The sequence below is a fragment of the Mastigoproctus giganteus genome, chromosome 14 (genome assembly GCF_048544385.1).
Source record: "Mastigoproctus giganteus isolate SK-2022 chromosome 14, ASM4854438v1, whole genome shotgun sequence".
Lineage (NCBI taxonomy): Eukaryota > Metazoa > Arthropoda > Arachnida > Uropygi > Thelyphonidae > Mastigoproctus > Mastigoproctus giganteus.
Window position 1 is genome coordinate 75,952,775 of NC_143588.1, and position 26,361 is coordinate 75,979,135.

The 26,361-nt window shown below is 35.2% G+C and overlaps 1 protein-coding gene across 1 annotated transcript in view; it reads left to right on the forward strand.

The window, feature by feature from the left end:
* The window catches only part of Mcm6 (minichromosome maintenance 6), a 144,174-nt gene that overhangs the window by 101,321 nt on the left and 16,492 nt on the right, over positions 1–26,361 (forward strand). Inside the window, exons 14-16 of the mRNA XM_090388414.1 lie at positions 8,906–9,067; positions 14,570–14,708; positions 25,018–25,191. Of these exons, the coding sequence (XP_090244540.1) occupies positions 8,906–9,067; positions 14,570–14,708; positions 25,018–25,191 (475 nt within the window). The remainder of the gene's footprint in view (positions 1–8,905; positions 9,068–14,569; positions 14,709–25,017; positions 25,192–26,361) is intronic.

The following is a 26,361-nucleotide window of genomic DNA, read 5'->3' on the forward strand; positions in this document are numbered from 1 at the left end:
AATCCTGCCAACCTTTGTATCATCTGCAAACTTCGACACTAAGCCTGATAAACCTTCATCAATATCATTCATAAATATACAAAACAACAAAGGACCCAACACCGAACCCTGTAGGACTCCACTAATAACATTGGTCCACGAAGAGCAGCACCCATTGTTTACCACCCTCTGTCTTCTCCCACTCAACCATCCTTTTATCCATTGTAGCAACTTACCCTTAATACCATTCTGCTCCAATTTGTACAATAGTCTTCCATGTGCAACATGTCAAAAGTTTTCCTGAAATCCAAATATATGATATCAAAATTATTTTTTGCATCCAGTTCCATTGTAACCACATCATAATATCCTATCAAATTTTTCAGACAAGACTTTCCCTTAACAAATCCATGCTTTGTCTGAATTATTGCTGCAGTCTTGTCTAGATAATCCTGCAATGCATCTTTAACCAGTGACTCCATTATTTTACCCGGAACAGAAGTTAAACTAACTGGTCTCTAATTACTCGTGTCACCCTTCGATCCCCCTTTGTGAACTGGGGATACATTTGTACATCTCATCCAGCCCCCTGTGCTATTGCACCACAATATCCAATCAGATCAGCCAGACAAGACCACCCTTCAACAAATCTATGCTGCGACTGCAGCACAACCACATTTCTGTCCAGATGGCCCGCATCACCCTCCCCCAAACAGTGACTTCAGTACTTTACCTGGAACAGAAGTCAAGCCCACAGGTTTGCAGTTACTCACGTCACCCTCTGATCCTCCTTCGTGAACTGGGGTACATTGCACATCTCCCATCCACAGGGACTTCTCCTGAATTGAAGGACACTCTCATAACTGTGGCCAAAGGCCTGCCTACCTCTCTTGATGCCACCATCAAAATAACTGAATAGATCCCATCCACCCCAAGGGCCTTTTTTTTTTTTTTGTTTACTTTAATAATAAAGTCATAAACTAAACCTTAAAATAATAAACCTGATGTGAGAACCCACAGTTCTCGCATCAGGTTTTTTCAAAAATCATGAAATAAAATTTGATTTTTCATAAATTTTCATTAATTTTGGCAGAGTTTGTGCACTGAAATTATAACAAAACGCTACTTTTACCAAACTTTTATATCAAATACATGTCTGTGATGGGTCAAATTTTTGTTTCTTTTATTTTCTTGCAACTGTTCAGCAAGGCTTCTCTTAACAGGCAGAAAAGCACACAACTGTGAAAAAGTACCTTTCGGCAGACATAGTGAAACATCAGTGGTTATTATGGGCCAAAAAAATTATATGCTATGTAGAACAAGATTTTAAGAAAAGTCTTTGTTTTGATTGGTCCTGGTTTTTGGTACAAACTCATCTGTAGTTTACTTTCAATAAACATTTAACCATCCAGTCAAAAAAATAAAAAAGTTTGGTTTTTTTTTTTTTTTTTTTTTTTTTTTTTGTAATTAGGAAACTGATCACTATTTAGCCATTTTCTCATGTAGATTAGTAAAAGAATTGAATAAAAGATTAGCTTCCTTCTAAAAAAAAAAAAAAAAAAAGTCCAGAAATTGTTTGGTGATACTTGTATTTGTGTTAAACTACAAATTCACCCAGTCAGGCTGTTCAAAGAACTTTGTGACATTTGTTGGGGAGGGAAAGAGGGCTGTATAATTTTGATTATTCAGCTACAGAAAGGATAATTTGTGTGTGGTTTCATGATGCTGAATTCATGAAACTTCAAGACCATGAATTAATATCAAAATGAGTAGGAAGTCATATTTCATAATAATGTACCTAATGTTAATTTTTCTAAAGTTTTCTATAAATAGTTCTGTAAAATATAAAACCTGATTAAATTTTTAAATGGCTGAATTTTTTGAAAGGAAGAAACTGATTGCATTTCAATTAATGTGCATTGGACTGTATGTTATATTAATAAATACCTTTTCAGTATAGTATAAATATAACCAGTAGAGAAAAATGATGCAAGAAAGCAAGCTTATACATCAGCCAGCACTCCCCATATCACCTGTTTACCCACCTCTGCAATGCCAAATGGATGTTTGTTCCAACAATCAACTACCCGCTGGCTGAAGGAAAATTTATATTCATCTGTGGTGCAATTGTCGTTCCTCAGTTTGCATTTATGTCTCCTCGTGTATAATCTCAGCAGGAGGATAGATCATCATAATTCAGTTTACTCAATCCATTAAAGGCCTTAAACACTTCATTCAGATCACCTCATAGGTGCCCATCTTCAGACACTGAAAGTTGCAAAAATAAAGCCTTTCCTGGTAAGAGCATCCTTTTGTTCCCCTCACTAATCATGTTGCCATTCTCTGCACCCATTCCTATAGATCTACATCCTTACTAAAATGAAGCTTCCAGGCCTCTATACATTACTCAAGATGTAGCCTAACCACTGTCTTATACAACAGGATAATCACCTGCTTATCCCTGCTGTCAGAATTCCTGTATATCATTGGCAAAACCCCATGAGCTGCTTAGGCAGTTTGTCTGCACTTCTCAGAGAACTTTATATCTGACTGCACAATTACCTCCAGGTTTTTTTTTTTTTTTTTCATTCTCCACTACCCTGAGTGGTACATATGCACAGTTGGTACATTAATCTGGGATTTCTTCTGCTTATATACAGTACCTTTACTTATGTAAACACTAGAAGGAAGGGGATGATTGGCAGGGTGGTTAATGACAGTAATCAGGGTTTGCTACTGCAGCAAGATGTAGAAAAACTAGGCAGATGGGCTGAGAAATGGCAATTGAAGTTTAATATTGATAAATGCAAGTTTATTAGTAAAGTATAAGTGTATTTAGTATTATAAGTAAATTATAAATGTATTTAGTATTATGAGTAAATTATAAATGTATTTAGTATTAGTATTATTAGTGGCAATTGAAGCAAGGAAACAAGTTTATGCAGCATCAACCAAAAAAAAATTGCCCACCACATCTTTCCATCAACTCTAATAATTTGTGTAAGTCTTTTTTGAATTTATTTAATCTACCCACTTTCACATTACCAGATGGTAGTTTGTTCCAACAATCGTTCATTGTCTGGCTGAAAGCAAATTTTTGCACATTTATGCTGCATCCAACCATTTTCTGTTTATGTCTTCTCGTATGTTGTCTGAGAAAGAGTAGGTATGCCATCAGAATTTAATTTTACTCAATCATTTAAAACTTTAAACACTTCTGTCAGGTGCCCTTGCAGGTGTCTAGTTTCTTGGCGCTGGCATTGCAGTTTGCAGAACTGAAGCATTTCTTGCTAAAAGCACCCTTTGTTCCCCCTCCCCCAACTAATCTCGTTACCTTTCTCTGCACCCATTCTAGCAGATCCTAGGCACCTCCGTAGCCAGGTGGGAAGGAGCAGTGCGTAGCACACGCTTCTTGATTAGACCGGGGTTCAAGCCCGTCACCACCAAATACGGAGGATTCGGAAAGGTCAGAGAATGACCACCACATCCCGGAGCAATATGGCCTTAGTTGCTAATGCTCCTAAAAACCAAATAACAAACAAACAAACAAACTAGCAGATCCTTGTCCTCCCTAAAATGAGGCTTCCAGACCTGTATGCAGTACTCAAGATACAGCCCAACTATTGCCTTATACAATGGGATAATCACCTCCTTGTGCCTGCTTGCAAAATTCCTACGAACTGACCTCGAAGCTTGTCTGCACTGCCTAGAGAACTTCATGTCAGGCCATACAGTTACCCCTAGTTCTCTTTCATTTTCCACCACCTTGAGTATAGTACCACCCTAGTGGTATGTTATTTTGAGATTACTGCAGTGCATACAAAGTACCTTGCATTTATCAATATTAAACTTCAATTGCCATTTCTCAGTCCTTTTATCCATTTTTTCTAGATTTTGTTTCAGTAGTATGCATTGATTCCTGTCATTAATCCTGCAGATATAGACAATAAGATTGATATGCCCTCAGAAGCATTGTTAATAAATATTGAAAACAGTAAGGGACCCAGCATTGAATCCTAAGGGTCTTCACTAATAACATTAATCCGAGAAAAGCAGTGCCCATTTATAATCGCCCTCTGTCTTCTGCCACTCAACCATCCCTTTATCCCATAGCAGAAACTTGCTCCTAATGCCATCATCATCATCATCATCATCAGCCATTTTCAATCCACTGCAGGATGAAGGCCTCTCCAGCAACTTTCCAGTTCCTTCTGGTTTGAGCACCGGCCATCATGAGTACCCAAAAACTCATGAATTTCATATTTCCATCTCCGCCTTTGTCTTCCAGGTTTTCTTCTAGCTCCTCTTGGGTACCATTCTGTTATTTTCTTAGTCCATCTGTCATCATGTCTTCGAGCTATGTGTCCTGCCCAAGACCATTTTAGTTCTTTAGTTTTGATAAGAATGTCCTTTACTTGAGTTTGCTGCCTAATCCACGTGTTTCTCTTCTTATCTAACAGTCTGATTCCCAATATAATTCGTTCCATTCTTCGCTGTGTAGTTCTCAGCTTCTCTTCCATTCTTTTGGTGAGTGCCCAAGTTTCACTTCCATAAGTCATGGTGGAGAGTATACATTGATTCATTATTTTATGTTTCAGACAAACTGGGATTTTGCTCTTCAGTATGTGACTATATTTCCTGAATGCTATCCATCCAAAATTTATTCTTCTCTTGACTTCCAGCCATTTATCATTATTACAGCTAATAACTTGTCCCAGATAAGTATATGACTCCACCTTTTCAATTACTGCTCCTTCAATCATTATTTCCCTTTCCTTGGCATACTTGTTCATCATTACTTTTGTTTTAGCCATATTCATCTTTAGTCCAAAATCCTTACTAACTGTGCATAACTGATTAAGATTTTCCTCCAATTCTTTGGGATCGTGGCTTATGACCACAATGTCATCTGCAAATCGTAAATGGTTTAGGTAATCTCTGTTTACATTGACTCCTTTCTGCGACCAGTCTAATCTTCTGAAAGCTTCCTCAAGGGCAGCAGTAAACAGCTTCGGAGATATTGTGTCTCCTTGTCGAACTCCTTTCTCGATTTTAAATTTGCTACTGTCTTTGTCTAGTCTAATAAAGGAGGTAGCACTCTCATATATTTTCTTCAAAATCATAATATATGGGGTATCTATGCCTTGTCTTTCCAGTGCCCGAAACATTGCCTTATGCTGTATGGAGTCGAATGCCTTTTCATAATCCACAAATGCCAGGCATAATGGTGTTTTATATTCATTTGCTTTCTCCATTAGCTGTGATATTACGTGAAGGTGATCCATAGTTGAGAATCCTGTCCTAAAGCCAGCTTGCTCTTTCGGTTGATTCTCATCAAGTATTCTTTCTAATCTGTTAGTAATGACCCTTGTGAACAACTTGTAGATGTGGGATAACAAGCTAATTGGTCTATAATTTCCAATTTCTGATTTATCTCCTTTCTTATGCAGCAAAACTATGATTGCATTATTCCACTGCTTAGGCGTCACACCTTTTCTAATACACTTTGTGAAGAGCCTTGCCAGTTTTTATGTTATGTCTCTTCCTCCCAATTTTAACAACTCTACAGTAACTTCATCTTCCCCCGGGGCTTTCCGATTCTTCATTTTCTTCAATGCATGTTCTACCTCATCAGGAAGAGTATCGGGTATGTCGTATGTGTTGCTACTTTGCAATCCATCTTCCCCACTGCTGGCATCATTTCCTCGCTCCTTGTATAATTCTCTATAGTAGTCTTCTGCTATTTGAATTATGCCTTCTCTGCTGTTTATAAGTACACCATCGCTATTCTTCAGTTTCAGTATCATTTGTCTTTCTGTATTACTGCTCATGGCTGCTGATTTAAATCCTTTGTTTTCCCTTAATGCTTGTTCTACTTTTCTTGTGTTAAATCTTCTTATGTCCTCTCTGAGTCTCTTTCTAATGGCTTTGCATAACTCAGTATACTCAATTTTCTCCTTGTCAGTGTTTTTCTTGCTCTTCATTTGTCGTCTTCGGTTCATCATGACAAGTGTTTCTTGACTAATTTTTTCATCTTTGGATTTCTTTTTCCCTATAGGTTTCTTGGGCTTTATCACTTTCGGAAAGTTGTAATATTCCTCGTCGATATCTTGGTCCTGAGCAGTCTGCAGAAGCTCAAACTTGTTCTTAAGTTCCAGTTTATACTGCTTTTTTTCCTCCTCTGTTATCTCAAAAACCTTTGTATTATTTACTCGAGTCAGTTTTTTCCTTTCCTACATCTATATCAAGTGTACATCTTACCATTCTGTGATCACTTCCAACATTTACCTTATTCAGGACGGTAACATCATTCACAATATATCTTCTGTTAGTGAGGATGAAGTCGATTTCATTAGTTGTTAATCCATTTGTACTCTTCCATGTCCACTTTCTGTTCACCCTTTTCTTGAAAAAAGTGTTCATTACTGACAGTCCTTGAGATTCTGCAAATTCCACAAGTCTTTCACCTCTTTTATTTCTTTCACCAATTCCAAAATTTCCTATAGTTCCTCTTTCTGCGCTGTTTTACCTTTTTCCAACCTTAGCATTGAAGACCCCCATAATAATAGTGTAGTGGGTTTTCTGCTCATCTAGAAGACTCTCAATTTCGGTGTACATTTATTCAACCTCTTCATCATCATGGCTCGATGTTAGTGCATAAATCATTATAATCTTTAGCTTGTACCTCTTAGAAATCTTGAGTATTAGTCTTGACACCCTTGGTGATGTACTTTTGAATTCCAAAATGTTGTTTTTAAAATCTTTATGGACCAGAAACCCAACTCCACCTTCACTCCTTTCACTGTTTCCATTGGTGTACAACAGATTTCCACTTGATAAACTTATAAGTGATTCATTTCTTCTTCTTGTTTCAGCCAAACCGATGATATCCCAATTCACATTTTCTAATTCCTTTTCCAGCTCTGATGCTCCTAATGCTACACTGCTCCAATTTGTACAGCATTTCATGTGGAATAGTGTCAAAAGCTCTACTGAAATCTAAGTGTATGATATCAAAATGATGATGTATATGGTGTCATTTGCATCCAATTCCTTTGTTACCCCATCATAATAGCTAATCAGATTGGTCAGACAAGATGCAGTGATTTTCATACAATTGCATTCCTCTCAAAGTAATCTTTTGGTACTTCTTTAACCACTGACTATATTTTTCCCCCCAAACCAGATTTGATTTTTTGATTGATTTGGTAGTTGTTGGCGCATCGGCTTCTGTGGCCATATTGCACCTCCCATGGTTTTTGCAGTACTTTGATCCAAGCCCGAGGCGGGAATCGAACCCGCGACCTTTGGGTTGCCGGGCAGGTACTTTACCCACTCGGCTAGCCCGGTCGGCCCCCAAACCAGAATTCGAGTTTAGAAATCTGTAGTCACTCATTTCACCCCCTTAATCTCCCTTTTTATATTTCTTTATTCTTCGAGATATATCATTATTTTCTCAAAATAGATGGGACTTTATACTAACTAATAAAACTAGTATAACTAATAAAAGAAATACTATGTATACAGCGTTGGGGGAGGCAAAAAGAATGAACTGATAACGGTATATTTCACCATTTAAAGTTGAATACTATACATTTTGTCCATTTAAGAGGAGAGTTTCAGAATAGGTGTCTTTTTAAGATATACAAATGGTACTAGGAAAGTTTTGCAATACAGCTTTGTTTATTTAATTTTTTCAAAGTAATTTCCTCTACATTCAATACACCTCTCCATCCTCCGAAACCAATCTTTAAACCAGTTCTGCCAAGTTTCACTAGGGAGTAAAGCACACTCGTTGTCCCACCCTTTTTGCTTCATTTTCACATGCGGGAACAGTGCAGAGTCGCAGGGAGCAAGGTCTGGACTGTAGGGAGGGTGCTCGAGAAGTTTCAGTCCTGTCGTGGTCAAATATTCGGTGCAGGCTTTGGCGCGGTGAGCTGGAGCATTATCGTGATGGAGGTACCAGGTGTCCATTCTTGACTTTGGCCACAGGTTCTTCATAGATCCAATGACTTTAGGCAGGCATTGTTCAGTATACCACTTAGCTGTGACTGTCTTCTGCGTGTCCAAAACGACACGTTCCACAATTCCACTCGATTTGAAAAATACAGCTATCATTTTCTTCTTTACAGATCGGGATTTTCTGACAATTACGGGTGTGTCGTCATCATCAAAGACCCAAACTTTGTTTTGAGCCTTGGTCGGCAGATCGTAATAGTACAGCCAAGTCTCGTCACCTGTCACGATGTTGTTCACATACCGAGATTGTCCCTTATCAAACTTTTTTAACATCTCCCGGCACCAAGTCACACGTCGTGTCATCTGCTCTTCAGTCAGTTGATGCGGCACCCAGAGAGAACAAAGTTTCTTCACGTGCAAATGATCTTGCAGAATCGAACGAATTGCTGGTGCATTTAGGCCCAAAGTATCCTCTATCTGTTGGTAGGTCACTCGCCTGTTTTCGTCAAGCATTTTCCTCACAGCAGTAACGTTTTCCTCCGTAACTGACGTTCGTGGCCTTCCCGGCCTCTCAGAATCCTCCAGAGTGAAATTTCCCCTTTGGAATTCTCTATACCACCTGAATATCGTTGTACGATGTGGACAATCATCATCTAGTGCAAGAGTCATTTCTTCTAAGCACTGGTCTATGGTTAAACCATGCACGAAATTATACCGCAAAACTGTCCTTATCTCATTTCGTGACCACGATGCCATCGCAAGCACTTTACACTCTCACTACTAATGAATAACTGAGCCCATCGACTTGGCGCGGCGGCTACTATGCACGTATGAACATGTCTAAACATTCAGCAACAAGCAGCTTCCTGTGATTCATTGTTGCGTCATATTGCAAAACTTTCCTAGTACCCTTTGTATATATATATAGTAAAGAATAAAGTTATTAATCTCCATTATTATTTCACAGATAAGCAAAGAAGCAGAAGATTATTTAGTAGATCAGTATCGTCACCTTCGATTGAGAGACACTGCTGGTTTATCAAAATCATCTTGGCGCATCACAGTGCGACAATTAGAAAGCATGATACGCCTCTCAGAAGCCATGGCTCGACTTCACTGTTGTGAAGAGGTAATTACACATTAGGATAAAGATGTCAATGTATATGTTTGATCTTACCTGTAAACAATTGCAGTATTTTAATATTGCACTGCAAAATTAAATAATATGATTTCAGAATATTTTATTTTGTAAAACAGGTATCTTGAATAGTTTTCCTTATTGCAATAATAATTGTAAGGTACCTGTAGCTTGTTTATCCCTTTTCATCTTTTCCCTATATCATTAATTAACTTTTAATTTGGACTGACAACACAGAGGTTCTTATTATCTGTTAATGTAAGTATAAAACCCTTGGTGGTCAGGAATAGATACATATTAAGTTCTTTGTACACTGACTATTATAAATTTTAATATAATATACAATTAAAAGTAATTAAATATTCTAGATTGTACCAATGAAATATAGTATTCTATAAAAATGTGTGGATGGGGTGAGTTAAAATCATTGTATAAATGCTTTAAATAATCATAATTTGTAGACAGAATGACAAGATTAGAATAAAAAGTTGTTTATTTTTAGGCTGAAATAAACAATTAGGCTTTTAGCAAGTCTTCATTGTGTTGAATGTTAATTGGTGATCCTTTTTGTAATTTGAGAATAATTAGCTAACATTTGAAGAGAGGATGTGCATTCTGAAATGGTACTGAAAGTATGAGAACATTAAAAATGTTCAGCATATATGGAAATGTCAGTATGGGACAAAAAGTGCCAGTGCATCTAATAATAGTCCACCTGTTTGATAAGTCTGAAGAATATGGAACTGTTCACAACATTAATAAGGAAATCTGGGAGGAAAAGAACATCAAGAAGTGCCAAAACCATCCAAGCCATTAAGGAGCACATAAGATGTCATCAAAGAAATCAATTTGAAAGCCTTTTTGGTTCATGTTTACTCTATAACTTTTTAAGATTCAGTATATCAAAGTGTTTATACATAATTTTGGCTCACCTTGTATATTGGTATAATACCATATATGTATGTACTAATATAAATGTGCATGTACTACACTTGTTATTTTTTTTAACCTGTTGGCTAAAAAATAATAGGGAGAACAGTAAAAACCTAAGCACTTCCACCTGCCTAGAGTAAAATTTGTACCACTTCCTTAGTGACTGAAGAGGTAGTACAGGAAGTAACACGGATCATCTGAGAATTATCTGTATGCCTTTAAGAAATTAAACATAGATTTTACTCTGTGCAAGTGGAAGTGCTTAAATTTTCACTGTTCTCCATTTCAGTTTACCTGCACATATCACTAAAAGATCAACCTCAAAAAATAATAAGATTTTTTTTATGTAGATATATAATAAAAGCTTTTGCCATTAGTATAATGCTTCTATCAGTTATAAAAACTGGCTGGAGCAATAGTTTATACGAACACAGTGCAATGCTAGAGAATTTAGAAACATTATTAAGCACATTGATTTATGCTAGAGAGAAGAATGAACAAGGGAAGAGGGGGAGGGTGAGTAATATGTGGAAGAGGTATGAAACGATAAGCCAAAGAGGAGGGGGGAAGTGAAAAAGGATATTAAAGGGAAAGGGAGGGAGAGAAAAAGGGTTTTTTTAATCAGCTTCTAAATTGGGTAGTAATCCACAGTGTATCCAGGAAGGGGTGGGTGAGAATATCTGCCCATCTTATGCAGAAGGCTTGAAAATTGGGTATATATGCATCATTATTTCTTAATAAATTAATGGGACTATTATACACTCCATTCCTCCCTCTTCACCCTCCCGTTTTGCTTTATTGGCTCATATGTGACCTCCTCTGACCATCTGGTCATTGTGGAGTATAAACAGAAAATTTAAATACAGTTATAACGCATTCCAGAGCACTTATAAAAGTTTTTAAAAATTCAAGCGTGAAAAATTCAATTCTTAAAAAATATATAGTTGAAGAAAGGAAGAAAGAATTGTTGTTACTTCTAGATGTGAAAACTAGATGGAATTCATTAATTCCAATGTCTGAAAGATTAGTTCTTGTTAAAAATTGTATTAAAAAAGTTCTACATGATATGGGACAAAATCATGTATATTACGAGAGTGATTTCAAATCTATAGAATTATTAATAAAAATTTTAAAACCGATAGAATTAGGTGTAGTGGAACTTAGCAAAGAAACGACGACATTGATGACTGTGGAAGGTATTTTAAAATTCATGTTTGCAAAACTTTAAGAAATAGACAATGATTTAAGTATAAAAATTTTAGAAGCATTAAAAAATAAAGTTTTCGAAAGCAGGAATAAAAAATTAATATCTCTAATGAAATTTTTACAAATGGGAAACCTGCCTAAAAATAATCAAGGTGATCTAAGTTATGTACAAAAGTCAGTTTTATATCCATTTGCAAAAACATTAATTTTGAAACTATTTCCTAATAAAGATAAGTCTTTCTAAAAATAATGTTACTATGACGAATAGTACCGAAACAAATAGTAACACTAACATAGATATGTCATTTGTCGGTGAATTAAGAGCAACTATTGACGGCTGTTTTAAGTCCAATAATTGTTCGAAAACTGATGACATTCAGAAATAAATGAAATTCTTTGAAAGTACAGGACAACGCACAAAAACTATGTAAAACCTTCATAATGCTCTATTAACAGTAAAGCCAACTTCCACTGCTACAGAATGAATTATTTCTACAATGCTCAGCTATATAAAGTAAGATTAGAAATAGAATTAATCCCGAACTTTTAGATGTACTTGTTTACTTAAAGTACTACTTTTTGAAAAAATAAATTTTCAAACTTTATATTGTTTGTTTTAATTGTAATTATTATTTAATAAGCAATAAATATGATTAAAAAAAAGAAATATTTTAACTTACTTCTTTTATATTATCGATTTGTTTATGTAGCAATAAATATGATTAAAAAAAAGAAATATTTTAACTTACTTCTTTTATATTATCGATTTGTTTATGTAGTTCATGTTATTAATAAAAAAATTGCAATTGTCAGCAGCATTTTGTTGTACTACTTTCTATAAGCCAAAAAAATGTGTCGGTTAACCGGTTATCTAGTGCAAAAATGATTGGATAACTGGTTATTAAAAAACTCCGGTTATTTGACATCCCTACTTGTGACTAATAGGTAACTATTAAACAAGTTATCCATTGTTATGTTCCCTCCTAAGCCTGAAAAAGGAGATATCATTTTGACAAGTATTTCTTTGTCAGTGTTCACCAAATTGAAAGGGCCATCAGGCTGTTTGCCGAATATATCTCCCTGTTCAATATTTAACAAGTTCTGGCATCAATTAAAGTGAAGACCTTTATGCCATATTTTGCTGGCTTGTTGGGAATATAATGCCTAAATCCACCACAACATCCTTTAAATGCAATATGCATTTCATCCAATGTTAAATATTCTCATGGAGCATAACAGACAACACATTTCCCAGCAATCATTAAAAATACCCTTGATTGGGGCAGCTCAGTTGACACTTTTAGGTTTATACAGCATCAAACTTGAGGCAACGTAAAAGTGAAAAAAAAAAAAAAAAAAAAAAAAAATCACGGTGGAAGAAACATTTTTACAATAAGATAGGGCAAGACCACATAGCAGATGAGGTTTCTTCACTTCCTTAATGAACATTAAAATGTTCATTAAGGAAGTGAACATCATCTCTATCGACATCCTGGATGATATGAAATTGAATGATCATTGTCAGCATACCTGCAGAAACTGAATCCCTGAGTAGGATTCAAATCCTGCAAGTGTACTGACAAAGACCATTCAAATGGCAAGTAATTCCCTGTGGAGAATCCTGGAGGACACGGTCTACAGGAATAGTCTGCATATTGTAGAAGAATTGAAAGATGAAATTGCAGCTGTTGTGTAGGGCACTCTGAAGAAACACTGACTGCAGTTACAGTAAACGTCAATCTGCATAATGATGCACAGAGATCACATATTGAATATGTGATCTATTTTTGTTTGAATAATAAAGGCCCATGTTTTACACGTTTAATAACACTAAACTCACCAGTGCTAGCACAATACATCAAAAAATATAAACAATAAAACTGTTGCATCTTTTCTTGATGAACTTATACATGATGCTGTAAAATGATTGGAAAGCTAGAAATATCATACAGTGTTAATATATTTGCTGTCATTCGATTACTTATTTTTTATTTGTTATCTCTTAAAAGATATTGAAACATGACAGCAATGCTTGTAGCATTGAATGATAGTATAACAAAATATGCGCTCTTTCAGAAAATTACGTTATCAAAAACTACAATCTTGTCAATTATGCAGTACCATTAGAGTACCATTCAAATTTCATAGCACACCAAAAAAAGAAAATAACCAGTTACCTGACATTAATAACCAGTTATCGAATAGTTATAAATATGCTCAAATAACCGGTTTGACATCCCTAGTCACAAGACATAAGAAATTATTATTATTTTATTTTTTTTCTTTTCTTATAAATAAATATATTATTGCCAGTCCTTCTTGAAATGATGATTAGAAATAATACATTTATACTCATTTGTTTACTAATTAGATCATAAGAGGAAACCTTATGCCAACATGAGAACTGAAAACAGTTGTCAAATTAATCCTTAAGAAACATAAGATAAATGTATATTGAAATTAAAATATCTAAAAACCTAAAATTGTCTAAACTTCTTATAAGGGACCAAACTTATTCGGGTAGCTTCCATGCTCACAAGAAGGAAATTGTTTTTCGTGGATGATGTCCACCCTTTTGTATGCATAAACCTATCGAATTCCTGGTATGAGATTATTTATACTAACCAATGTGTGAATTACCATGCATAAATAAGTTTGGTCCCTTATAAGAAGTTTAGACAATATTAGGTTTTTAGATATTTTAATTTCGATATACATTTATCTTATGTTTCTTAAGGATTAATTTGACAATTGTTTTAGTTCTCATGTTGACATATGTCATTGGTTGGGTTTTTAGGGGTGTTGATGGCTGTCGGCTTCCCCTGGCTTTTTTCTTGGTGCGTTATTTTTGGGATGAGAATTGAATACATGACAATCTTTTAACACGGATCTATTTATATAATTTTAATGCAGTCTTTGTAATTGAGTTTATTTAATATTATATATGGGACATTCATTCATATAATCAGATAATCACATAATACTTCAACTGTGAGGGTTGAGAGAATTTCGGTCCTACATAAAGGTATGAGGTTTCCTCTTATAGTTTTTAATCATTTATTTACATATCAGATATCTAACATTTAAAATATGCTCAGAATCATGGAAATAGTGATGATGTAAAATGAAATGGAAATAATGTAAAAGACTCTATAGGACCAGTGAAGTAACTTTTATTGAGCAGACCAACAGTAGGATTAATATTTAGTTTTATCCACTTATAAATTTAATTCATGCCAATCATTCAGCTTTGTATGTAATTACTAACCTAATGCTAATGTGATATATGCAGCAATTGTGTATATATGTAACAATGCTATAGCAGGTCGATATTTTTTGCATATGTATTAATAGATTCAGCCAAAACATGTGAGGGAGGCATATAGACTCCTGAATAAATCTATTATTCGTGTAGAACAACCTGATATACATTTATATGAAGAAAGAGAGGATGAAGATATGGAAGTAGCTGAAGTTAATGGAGAAGTTCCAGGTTAGATATTAGCATATGAAATAGAAGATAAAAATTTTCTCTAATTATAATCTAGTTAAATTTAAAGTGCAGTAGAGTTACATTTTTATAATTCAGTTTAGTATCTGAAGTTCTGAGTTGTAAACTTTTACAAAAAAGCTCACAACTGAGAACTTTTTACCTGGTGTTAGTCTGTATGAAATTGCAATGAATTTATAAGCAATTTTTTAATTCATTTTCTCTTTGCCAAAAAATAAATATTTAATGTGACACTGACTTGGCCATGCTGGTGTTTTTTTTTTTTTTTGGTTTTTTTAAACATCACTAGAGCAAAGATATGCTATAGAAGCTTACCATAATGAGAGTTTAAAAAAATCAAAAAAAAAAAAAAAAAATTTCTTATCGTGATGGATTCTTATTATGGCCAAATTTCAGGCTAAAAGGTGCACAGCTACTGAAGGAAACAAGAATTTAAGGACGTTGAAGAGAGAGATTGTGAAGATAACTGATATCTCCTAGCACTTTTACTTTTGCTGACTCCTGTTATCACAGGCATTTATCATTTCAAATGAGATTGGCTAACTGCAGTTAGCCAATCTCAAGTGGAGGGAGGAGGATTTATCCTGGTTTTTCAGGCCCTCAACAAAAAAATCAGCATGTGGACATACACTTCTGCAGAAATAATACATATTGAAGCAGTGTGGCCTAAGTTGCTGATGCTCCTAAAAACCAATAATAACAACAACAGCATTTGTAAAAACATTTTGTTTTTAAGTCCAACCTAAAGCTTTATCTTAAAATGTGCCTTTCGACGGAAAGTAACTTCAGCATTTTATCAAGTGCCATGCTTTTATGAGTACACAGCTCAGCTGACGAGAGAAGTGTAACCCAAAAGGCAAGTCAAGTTGCAATGTGTTAGTCATGCTTTCCACACACTCCAATTGCATATGCTTTTTTTCCCATAACTTTTAAGAGTGGAAAAATGCTAGCATATGCCAAGTAGCAACAACAACAATTAAAACAGAATAATAGAATAAGAGATGTGTATTTATAAAAACATGTATGATAAAAATTACATTACATAATTACTGCAGTCTAAAGCACTTGTTACAGTAAAGGTTCGTGTTTATACATATTTCACATGTTATTGCAGTAGAACATCCCTTTATATAATGTTGAACTGACAGTAATTAATTGATGCTGTGCATCAAATTATCATTAATTTTGTTCATCCACCATTACACTTTTTATTTCCATGCATATGGTAATGGTATAACTCAGTGGTTTTCAACCGGGGTGACATGTAATTTGGGTTTAAGTTACTTAAACTCATTTATTATCATTTTTTATAATTTATATATTATAAAAAGGTGTGCGGTATCTTTTTAATTTTGTGGTGATCTGTAATTGATCTTTATTTAGTACCTTTATATAAAGAATAAAATTATACAGTATATATATGATTTGTATTATGAATTGTAATTTTTTTATAGCTATATTATTGTAATAACTATCATATAACATATTTTTTTAATATATATATACACACACACAGAGAATCGGATCTAACAGGAAGAAAATTGAGTAGGGGTGCCGTTATTAAAAAAAGGTTGAAAACCACTGGTATAACTAAATGCATTGTTGTTACTCATGCATAAAGATATTTGAATATACAGCATATTACCAAAACTATTTGGACACCCTCAGATTTTGTAAAAATGAATCATACCCACCATACATATTCAGGAATGGGTATTAAAACAACTGTGTTTGTGCTGTATGTAAACAGATCAGCAAAATACAGTAGGTGGGTCGAGGCCTACAGCTTAATGACTTTCAAAGAGGTTGTCATAGGATATCATGTTAATAATCAATCTGTTTGTACCATTCAGCAAAACTGAAACACCATAGGTCAGTGGTGGCTGACATAATCACCAAATTTAAACATTATGATATTAGTACCTAGTAAATGTTCAGAAAGACCATAGAAATTGACAGAAAGTGGGTGCTCTGAAGAAGTGGCATGTAGATCCCATCACTCCTCATCAAATACTTTCAACCGTGAGTTCAAGATGGCCACAGGAATTGATATTAATGCAAGGATGATACATTGAGAGCTGTAGCAATGGATTTTACAGAAGAGCTGGAGGACACAAACCAAACATCAAAGCATGTGATGCAGTGTCAACTTGGTTGGTGCACAACCCATCCTAATTGGTTCTTCCTGGGATTAGATAGCTTTACCATGGATTGATGAATCATGGTACTTGGTTTTTCATCTTGGTCCATGAGGCTTGTCTCAGACATTCTTCCAGGCATATTAGCTATGATTGCCACCTGGGAGTCTAAAAATTCTGATGGAACTAATATTCAGGTCCCACTTGTGAGTCAAGTAGACCAGATTTTGTCAAAGTTCAGCTGTTCTGCCACACCCAAATCCTCTGCTTGCATCATTGTGATGGTGGACTGTTAGTAACTCTGTGTATATCCCATGTGCGAGATTGAGAATACTGCATCTAATAAAGTGGAGGTGACCACACTGTGTACATTGATAACTTATTAAACATTTTCTTGTAGAGACAGGGAGGTCATAATCCCTTATGGTATTAAGCAATTGTAAGACCCACTTGGAATATTGTCTGAGTATGGAAATTTCACCTAAAAAAAAAAAAAAACCCATCAAACTTCTTGAAATGGTCTAGATACTTGCAGCCCACTTGGTGAGAACTGCAAAATGGCATCTGTATGAAGAAAGACTCCAAATATGCAGACTACAGAGCTTGACAATCAGGCACTTTAGACGGGATCTGATTGAGTTCTCTAAGGCTCTGAGAGGAGATAATAAAATGAATCAAGAAAATTTTCACTGTTATAAATGATTCCAGAACTAGGGGCTGGGATTCCAGAACATGTGCCTCATGTAGCCACCATCTATTTACTATTCAACTCCAAACTTAACAGAACTAAATTTTGCTATTCCTCTTTTATCCCTTCTACTTCTGTTCTCTGGATCAATGTTCCTTCACATGTATTTCCTGAAAATTACAACCTACAGAAATTGAAGTCTAATTTCAATGTCTCAAGTAGGTTCTGTCTTCTCAGCCTTAAGCCCCATGCATGGTACTAAGTACAAAAAAGGTTTTAAATACCTTTTGTGTAGACCGATTTACCATTTCTCATTTCTTACAGCACAGTTCAGTTTTCAGTAGTTTCTTTTTTATATCAGATTAAAGCCTTTGTGAAATTAACATGGTCATAACTTTTCGCTTTTCTAGTTGTCAGTAGTGTTATCAGATTAGAATTCTGTACTGAAGTTAAAGCAGAAAGGGATACAGTACCAGTGATAAAAATAAAATGAACACAGAAAACGGGGTATCATATTAGAGAATATTTATATCATATAAGAATTAGCACTATAAGCTCAAGTTATGACTGATTTAACTGACATAAAAACTGCAGCCATTATCAACCCACTGCAGGATGGAAGCCTCCTCAACAATTCATGCTGAGGGAAATGGAACAGAATCTGCCACGCTGGTCCAGTACGGGTTGGCAGATCGACTGTATTTAGCAGTCAGGGGCTTGAACCCCGGTCTACTCAAAGAGCATGTGCTACTGCACTCCTGCTTCTGACCACTCGGCTATGGAGGCCTTATACATAGCTAAATTACATAAAGCAAAACAGATTCCATAAAAAGGTATTCTTATAATTCATCTCATATTGTGAAATCATAACTTATATATGGTAGGGAATATTCTTAGTGAACAAGAATATCCTCCAAAAGATAATTATGGAGAATTATCATTAGCATTAGCATTAGCATTAGTAGAGGCATATGATGCAAGAAAGCAAGCTTATTCAGCATCAGCCAAAAAAAAAAAAAAAAAAACCAACCACTACTCCCTCCAAAAGATAATTATGGAGAATTATCATTTTAGCATACAGTAAGCCCCTGAGTTTAGAGGGGGCTTAGAGGGGAACAGGCATTCTGTGTGTTATCAAACACTCAGTCTAAAACACTGATGGATCCAATATCTTTCTATTTTAGAAGATTTAGGAGAAGTCCAGTTGGCCTGCCTCCCTAAAATCCACTTGTGCACATCTTCTCGATGGTAAGCCCTGTTATGTCAGTTTGGTGGCAACAAACGTGTAGAGTGTAGAACTTCAAGGCTCCTGGTCAGTGCGAAGAGGAAATGAAGAAATTGAAGAATCAGAAAGCTCCGGGTGAAGATTGGGAGGAAGAGACATGACACAGAAACTGGCAAGACTCTTCACAAAATACATTAGGAAAGGTGTGATGTCTAAGGAGTGGAATAATGCAATCATAATTTTGCTGCATAAGAAAGGAGATAAATCAGAAATTGGAAATTATAGACCAATTAGCTTGTTGTCCTACATCTACAAGTTGTTCACAAGGGTCATTACTAACAGATTAGAAAGAATACTTGATGAGAATCAACCAAAAGCGCAAGCTGGCTTTAGGACAGGATTCTCAACTGTGGATCACCTTCACGTAATATCACAGCTAATAGAGAAAGCAAATGAATTAAAACATCATTATTCCTAAGCATAAGGCAATGTTTTGGGCACTGGAAAGACAAGGCATACGCACCCCATACGTTATAATTTTGAAGAAAATATATGAGAATGCTACCAACTTTATTAGACTAAACGAAGAAAGTAGCAAATTTAAAATTGAGAAAGGAGTTCGACAAGGAGACACAATATCTCCTAAGTTGTTTACTGCTGCCCTTGAAGAAGCTTTCAAAAGATTGGACTGGCTGCAGAAAGGAGTCAATGTGAATGGAGAGTACCTAAACCATTTACAATTTGGAGATGGCATTGCTCATAAGCCACAATCCTAAAGAATTGGAGGAAAATCTTAATCAGTTATGCAGAGTTAGTAAGGATTTCGGACTAAAGATGAATATGGCTAAAACAAAAGTAATGACGAACAAGTATGCCGCAGGATATAATCATTGAAGGAGCAGTAATTGAAAAGGTGGAGTCATGTACTTTCTGGGACAAGTCATTAGCTGTAATAATGATAAGTGGCTGGAAGTAAAGAGAAGAATAAATTTCAGATGGATAGCATTCAGAAAATATAGTCACATACTGAGGAGCAATATCCCAATTTGTCTGAATGTAAAATAATGAACCAATGTATACTCCCCACCATGACTTATGGAAGTGAAACTTGGGCACTCACCAAAAGAATGGAAGAGAAGCTGGAAACTACACAGCGAAGAATGGAACCAATTATATTAGGGATCAGACTGTTAGATAAGAAGAGAAACACATGGATTAGGCAGCAAGCACAAATAAAGAACATTCTTATCAAAATTAAAGAACTGAAATGGTCTTCGGGAGGACACAGCTTAAAGACATGATGACAGATGGACTAAGAATAAAGCAGAATGGTATCTAAGAAGAGCTAAAAGAAAACCCGGAAGACAACAAAGGAGATGGACAGGTGAAATTCACGAGTTCCTGGGTAGTAAATGGATAGCCATTGCACAAAACAAGGAACTGGGAAGTTTCTGGAGAGGCCTTCATCCTGCAGTGAATTGAAAATGACTGATGATGATGAAGTCCCCGAGTTACTTAACTTTGGACTTACATAAATTTTTTTTCACTCTTTTTTTTTTTTTTTTTTTTTTTTTTTAGGATTGTAAAATTTAAAACAGTAAAAAAAAAAAAAAAAATAAGAAAGAAAATAAGCAATCAGTAGTGATGAACATGGCAAGCACAAATTGCACAAATGAGATATGGAGTAACAAGCTTAAAAAATAGGAATGAAGAGAAGATTCTGAAAATTTATTGATGTTTTTTTTTTATGACTGAAGATTTCAGTGAAGGGGACACACATTTCACCATAATAATGTAAAAACCCACAGAAATCCAGTTATTGGTATTATTGCAAATGCAAAATAGATCAAGTTTACTATGGGTTTATAATAGATTGTACTAACAGAAAAGCCCAATAAGCAGGAAACTGCAAATTGGTTTTATGGTAGTGACCTCCAGAAATATACTTTAGTAAAATGTGAGCTTGCATGAGGTGATAATAGTGTGTTTCTGCCTTAACCCTGTGAAGTTCTTTACAGAAAATTTCATTTTGACCGTTACCATGGTGCCAACTAAGAGAATAAGTGAGAGGGGTACTAGTAAATCTACCAAGGAAAGGAAAGCGATCAATTTGGATCAGAAAATTAAAATAATAAGGATGTATGAAAATGGTCAAACATTAACAAGTATCGCATGGAATTTAGATTTGTCAGTGTCAACAGTGAACACAATAATAAAGTACAAGGACAGAATACGAGAAGTGGTGAAGGGATCGACACCAGTGAAGTCAACTATAATAGCCAAGGCTACGAAATACATGTCAGTTTTTACAGTACAATAACATATGTTTTTCTTCCTTTTATGCTTTCTGTTCTTATGTGCCACTCCAGCTACTTTACCGTTGTTCCCAGATAAAGTTTTTAATTGAACTGATTAAAAATATATAACTAATTAATTGAAAAATATATGACTATTTTTCTTCATTCTTCTGAGGATATTATGTGGTTTTTGTGATTTTGGCATATCAGGGATATAGTAGCAATATTTTATTAGTCATTCCCGAGTTACTTAAAACTCAACTTACATAAGAAGTCCTGGAATGTATGTGGGGAACTTACTGTACTGTTACAGTGAAACCTCCCTTAATGAACATCTCTCTATAAGGGACCCAAGCCTGACACTCAGGCTTGGGTCCCATTCACAAGTAGTAGAAATTATGTTAAGTGACCTCTCTGAAATGAACACTCTCTAATATGGTTGGAGATACTTAATAGGTGTTCCTTTGGTGTTTGAACCTCCCCAGATGGCAACACTTCTGAAGGTAATTTACATACATGCACATTTTCATTGGTCAACAGGCATTTGCAGTGAAGGAAAATGAAGCTAAAGATTTTTATATTAATGCTAATTTGTCTTGTGATGGCCATGGATTACAGATGGCACAATGTGTGATTGATATGCTCGCCACTGCTGGTAAGGAATGTTTACAAACTTATTTGGGCTGTCCCATGACATTCTATTGTTGCACCTCAGTTAGCAAGACAATAAAATTGCCATACTGAGAAATGCTGTTTCTAGAATTTAAAAAAAAAAAAAAAAAAGATTGTAGCAAATCTGTATACGAGATTGGATTATCTCCAATCTCCTTTACAAAACTAAAACATTATTGTGTGAATAGGGTATGTGATACAAATTGAAACCACTTCCAGCTGATAGAGGTTATCTTTAAGTCTTTATTCACCAACCAGTAAAGTGCACTTTGCACTATATGGCAGCATAATTGCAAAACTGGAATCATGGCAGAATTTATCAGCCACAGGAAGATATAATGTGTGTTTGGTTTAATGAGTTGTAGTATTGTAAATTTTGAGCACTGTTTAAAAAAGCAAGCTGGCTTTAAGACCACCGAATAGACCTACAATCGAAATTGTAGGTCTATTCGGTGTACTGAAAATGGATACCTGTTTCTGCACTCATCCTTGCAGAAGTAGTAGCTGAAAAAAACGTCAGAGTGCAGTGGAGCTGGTTCAAGGAATGTTTCACAAAACCCAGGGAAATCCATGCGCCATGCCAGTTGTGAGCTTAATGTGTTCACTTAAGTCGCCGTCTAAGAATGAAACCATACAAGTTGCAGTGCATACAGAAGCCAATGATTGACAAAATCAATGGGATGGAATTTTGTTGGTGAATTTCTCTGTGATTACAGTTTTGTAATTGTACTGGCATCTACTTCAGAACACTTACATACTTTTTCTGATTGGTGAGTAAATCTCGAAGATATCCGTATCACTTTGGAGTGGTTTTGGCTTTGCATCATATACCCTATTCACACAATAACATTTCAGTTGTAAAGGTTGTGGACATTCCGTATACAGGTGACCCCCGCTTAACGCTGATCATTCGTTCCGGAAAAACAGAGCGCTAAGTGAATCAGCGCTAAGCGAGCGCCGCTTTCCCATAAGGTAACATACGTATTTATGAGCTGCGGTCGGTGCCATAGGATATTTCCTAATGAATAATAAACAGTAATGAAAAGATGCACAAATGTCGGTCAAAATATTTAATATTCAAATATTTGCACATATAAAATATTCTGCATTGCATACGTATAATTATGTGGTAACTACTTGCGTATCAAAAGTAAATTTAAAATTCCAATTAAAATAATGAATTTAATTCAATTGATGAATTTAATCATGAAAAATGTGTGGATTTTGAGTTGAACTTTGGCCCTCTTCCAAATAAACTAAAAGGGGTATTAATTTTAAATCCCCCGCAGCGTTACAACCAACAATAAAGTCAACCGATCCTTCGCCGCTTTGAAACCTGGCATGTTTTTTTCTTCTTTCAATATGAAACTTCTTTTAGGCATTCGTTTCCACAAAAGCCCTGCTTCAGCTATGTTAAAAACTTGAGAAGTATAACACATAATACCCCTCTTCAATAATTTTAACAAAAGTTCTTTTTTGAAAGTTTCGGCTCCATGATCTGCACTTGCGGCTTCTCCCTGGATTTTAAATCTATTCAACCAGCCCTTACCAGTTTTAAATGGTTCCACATTTTTTTTTTTTTTTTTTAGGCGAGTTTTCTTCAGATCATCATATTGGCTAATCTCTCTCTCTCTCTCTCTCTCTCTCTCTCTCTCTCTCTCTCTCTCTCTCTCTCTCTCTCTTTTTAATATTTAACTTAACTGAATTCTGCATTGGAATATTATCTTCAATAAAATTAGTCTTTCCATTTCAATCCTAATAGCCGGCCTAGTCCTAGTTGCTTGCAGTGGAACAGCTATCTTTCCCGCTGCAAAAATTAATTCTTTATTTTTTTATAATTGTTCTTACAGTTAAAGTTGCAAGTCCTAAATTATGGCACACATCCGTTTGTCGTTGACCGGAATCGATTCGCTTCAAAACGTCTAATTTAATTTTTAAATTCAGTCTTTTTCTTACATTTATAGTCTTCGTACTGCGCCCAGACGTTGTTGCTTTTTCATTCCTATCAGTCATTATTAGCTCTTCGAAAATGTAACTGCGTTGGTTGAATTAATTACGATACAATATTTAAGTAAACTTTCCGTTAGGCACGATATCTAATACTCTACTGAGTGATGACTAGACTTCGGATAAATGCATATAACGCAAATATTACAAGCAATATACTTGTTCATTTTTTAAAATGTTGATCTCGGAACTACGTAACAAGTCACTGTACTGAAACTAAATTAGCGGGCGAGAAAATTTCACTGAGCGTGGGAAAATTTCTCAAGTCGGCGTGGGAAACGTTTTAATGCTGTTTTGCTATTCATTTTCAAGCTATCGACTCCATCAAATGAAACGATTGCGTTATGTCAAAAATGTAATCTGTAAAAGAGCGTTATAGTGATCTGTGACAGCGTTATAGTCAGATACGGGTCATAATATAAGAACAGCGTTATAGCGAATCAGCGTATAGCGAACCGCGTTATAACGGGGGCCTGCTGTATTTCAAAAAAACGTGATGCTTGCCATTACTCTTGTAACTGCTTTAGCAACAGTAGTGTCTGTTGCCCTTGAATAGTGTTTGAAATTTTCCTGGGAATTACTGTGCATTAATTGAGTGTTAACTTTTTAAGGAATGAAATTTCTTGAAGTTTGTATGCAGAAACTTAGAGGGAGAGATCAGTGGCGTAGCTACTACATAGGCAAGCAAGGCAATTGCTTCTGGGTCTGGGCCCTTTAGGGGCCCAGCGTCTTTGGCTGTCTCCTGTTTTTGCAATTTTCATTAATTAAGTAGGGGCCCGAACATGTTCTTTGCCTCCGGTCCCGAAAAGGATAGCTGTGCTACTGGGAGGGATTTTGATCCATCAAAAGGGGATGTATCATATTATATTAAAAAAATTCTATGTTGGCAAAAACAATGAATATCAGTTAAACTAGTAAGTAATCTAATTGTCCTTAATGAAAATGAAATGCTGTAAAATTGTCTTTACTGAAAGTTATTTATTAAAAGTTAATTGAATATGTACAATGATAACAAAAAAATTTTGATCAAGCAACTAGTTACAATGAAGTTCATTTTTTTTTTTTTTTTTTTTGATTACTGAAATGGTTATGCTGATCTCTGCAAAGTGAATACTTCCCTATGGTGGACACGTTCTTTTGATCGTGTGGTGTCTGCTTTAGAGAGGTTTCTCTATATTATAATTCAGTCTACTATAGAAAAATTTTAAATCATATGAAAATGTTTTTGAAATTAACATAAATATTAATAATTTCACTTTTCTAGTTGTTAATGGTGTTAATGGATTAGAAAGCCATGCTGAGGTCGAAGCAGATAGAGATAGATTACCAGCCACAAAAGAAAAACAGACACAGAAATTGAGGCTGTCATATGAAGATTATAAATCTCTCTCTAATTTACTCATCTTTCACTTGCAAAAAGAAGAAAGCAGACAAGAAGGTAAGGTCTTATAATTACACTACCCAACAAAAAATATTTTTTTGTCATACCTCCACAATGAAAATATGATTCTGGAGGAAAGAAACATGCTGATTCCAAAAATCATCATAAAAAAGTCTATCATGTTTAAATCAAGATGTACCAACGTTTAATGTTAAAATTAAAAGATATATATATATATATATATATATATATATATTTGATAATTGAGAGCTATTAAGTGCTCGATAATTCCTATATTCTATTATATTATAAATCAACAGGGATTACCTTTATTTTAGATATAGGAAGCTTCTTTTCCAACTCTCCTAGTCCAACTCGCTAATAATTCTTGAGGATGGCGATATCTATTTTGTAAAGCAGATGGGACATCTTCCCCACTGTCAGAACCGTAGTGTTCAGACCGTGCAGTCTCAACAATGAGCACTCATGACTGCTGTCTACAAACACCATACTTCTGGCAGTATGGAAACCATTACTTGGATTGGCATAAAATAAATATGGACCGATTATTTCTTTCGATCCTATAGCTGGACTTTACAGTTAAATTTAGGGGTCTAATAAATTTGATATGGGGGGGGGGAGATTATTCTCTACTACTAGCGTTACCAGTAACGTAACGTTAGCACATTGCCCTTCACGACTACTAACTTATGTAGATATGGTCATTGGGTACTTTCTGCATATAGCAGTATCCCAGGTCCATAATTCATTATTATTATTATTATTTATTTATTTTTTTTATATATTATTATTAATAATATCTTAAAATGTTGCTTCCATTAAAACATATATAAAAGTATATATAGAAGAACAGTGCCTGTGGAAATATATACAGAATTCAGCAGAAACTGAAATGTCTGTATGACAGAGTTGGAGGGGGGGATTTTTAAGACGTGAGTCACTAATTAACTTGACTATCATCTTTTGAATGGAGTTCAGAAGCTTGTGAGAGAGGTTTTGAGGCATTACCCCAGATGTGAGAACAGTATTTCATTGTAGGACGAATTTGAGATATTTCAGAGTGAGTAGTAGTTGTGAGAGAAAAGTAACACCAAGAGGGAAAAAAAAGAAGAAGAAGAAAACTGAGGTTTTTGGTTCAAAGGAAGCAATGTTTGTGATATGCTTATGCCAAGAGAGATTAGAAATCAGGGTAATCTCTAATAAAGA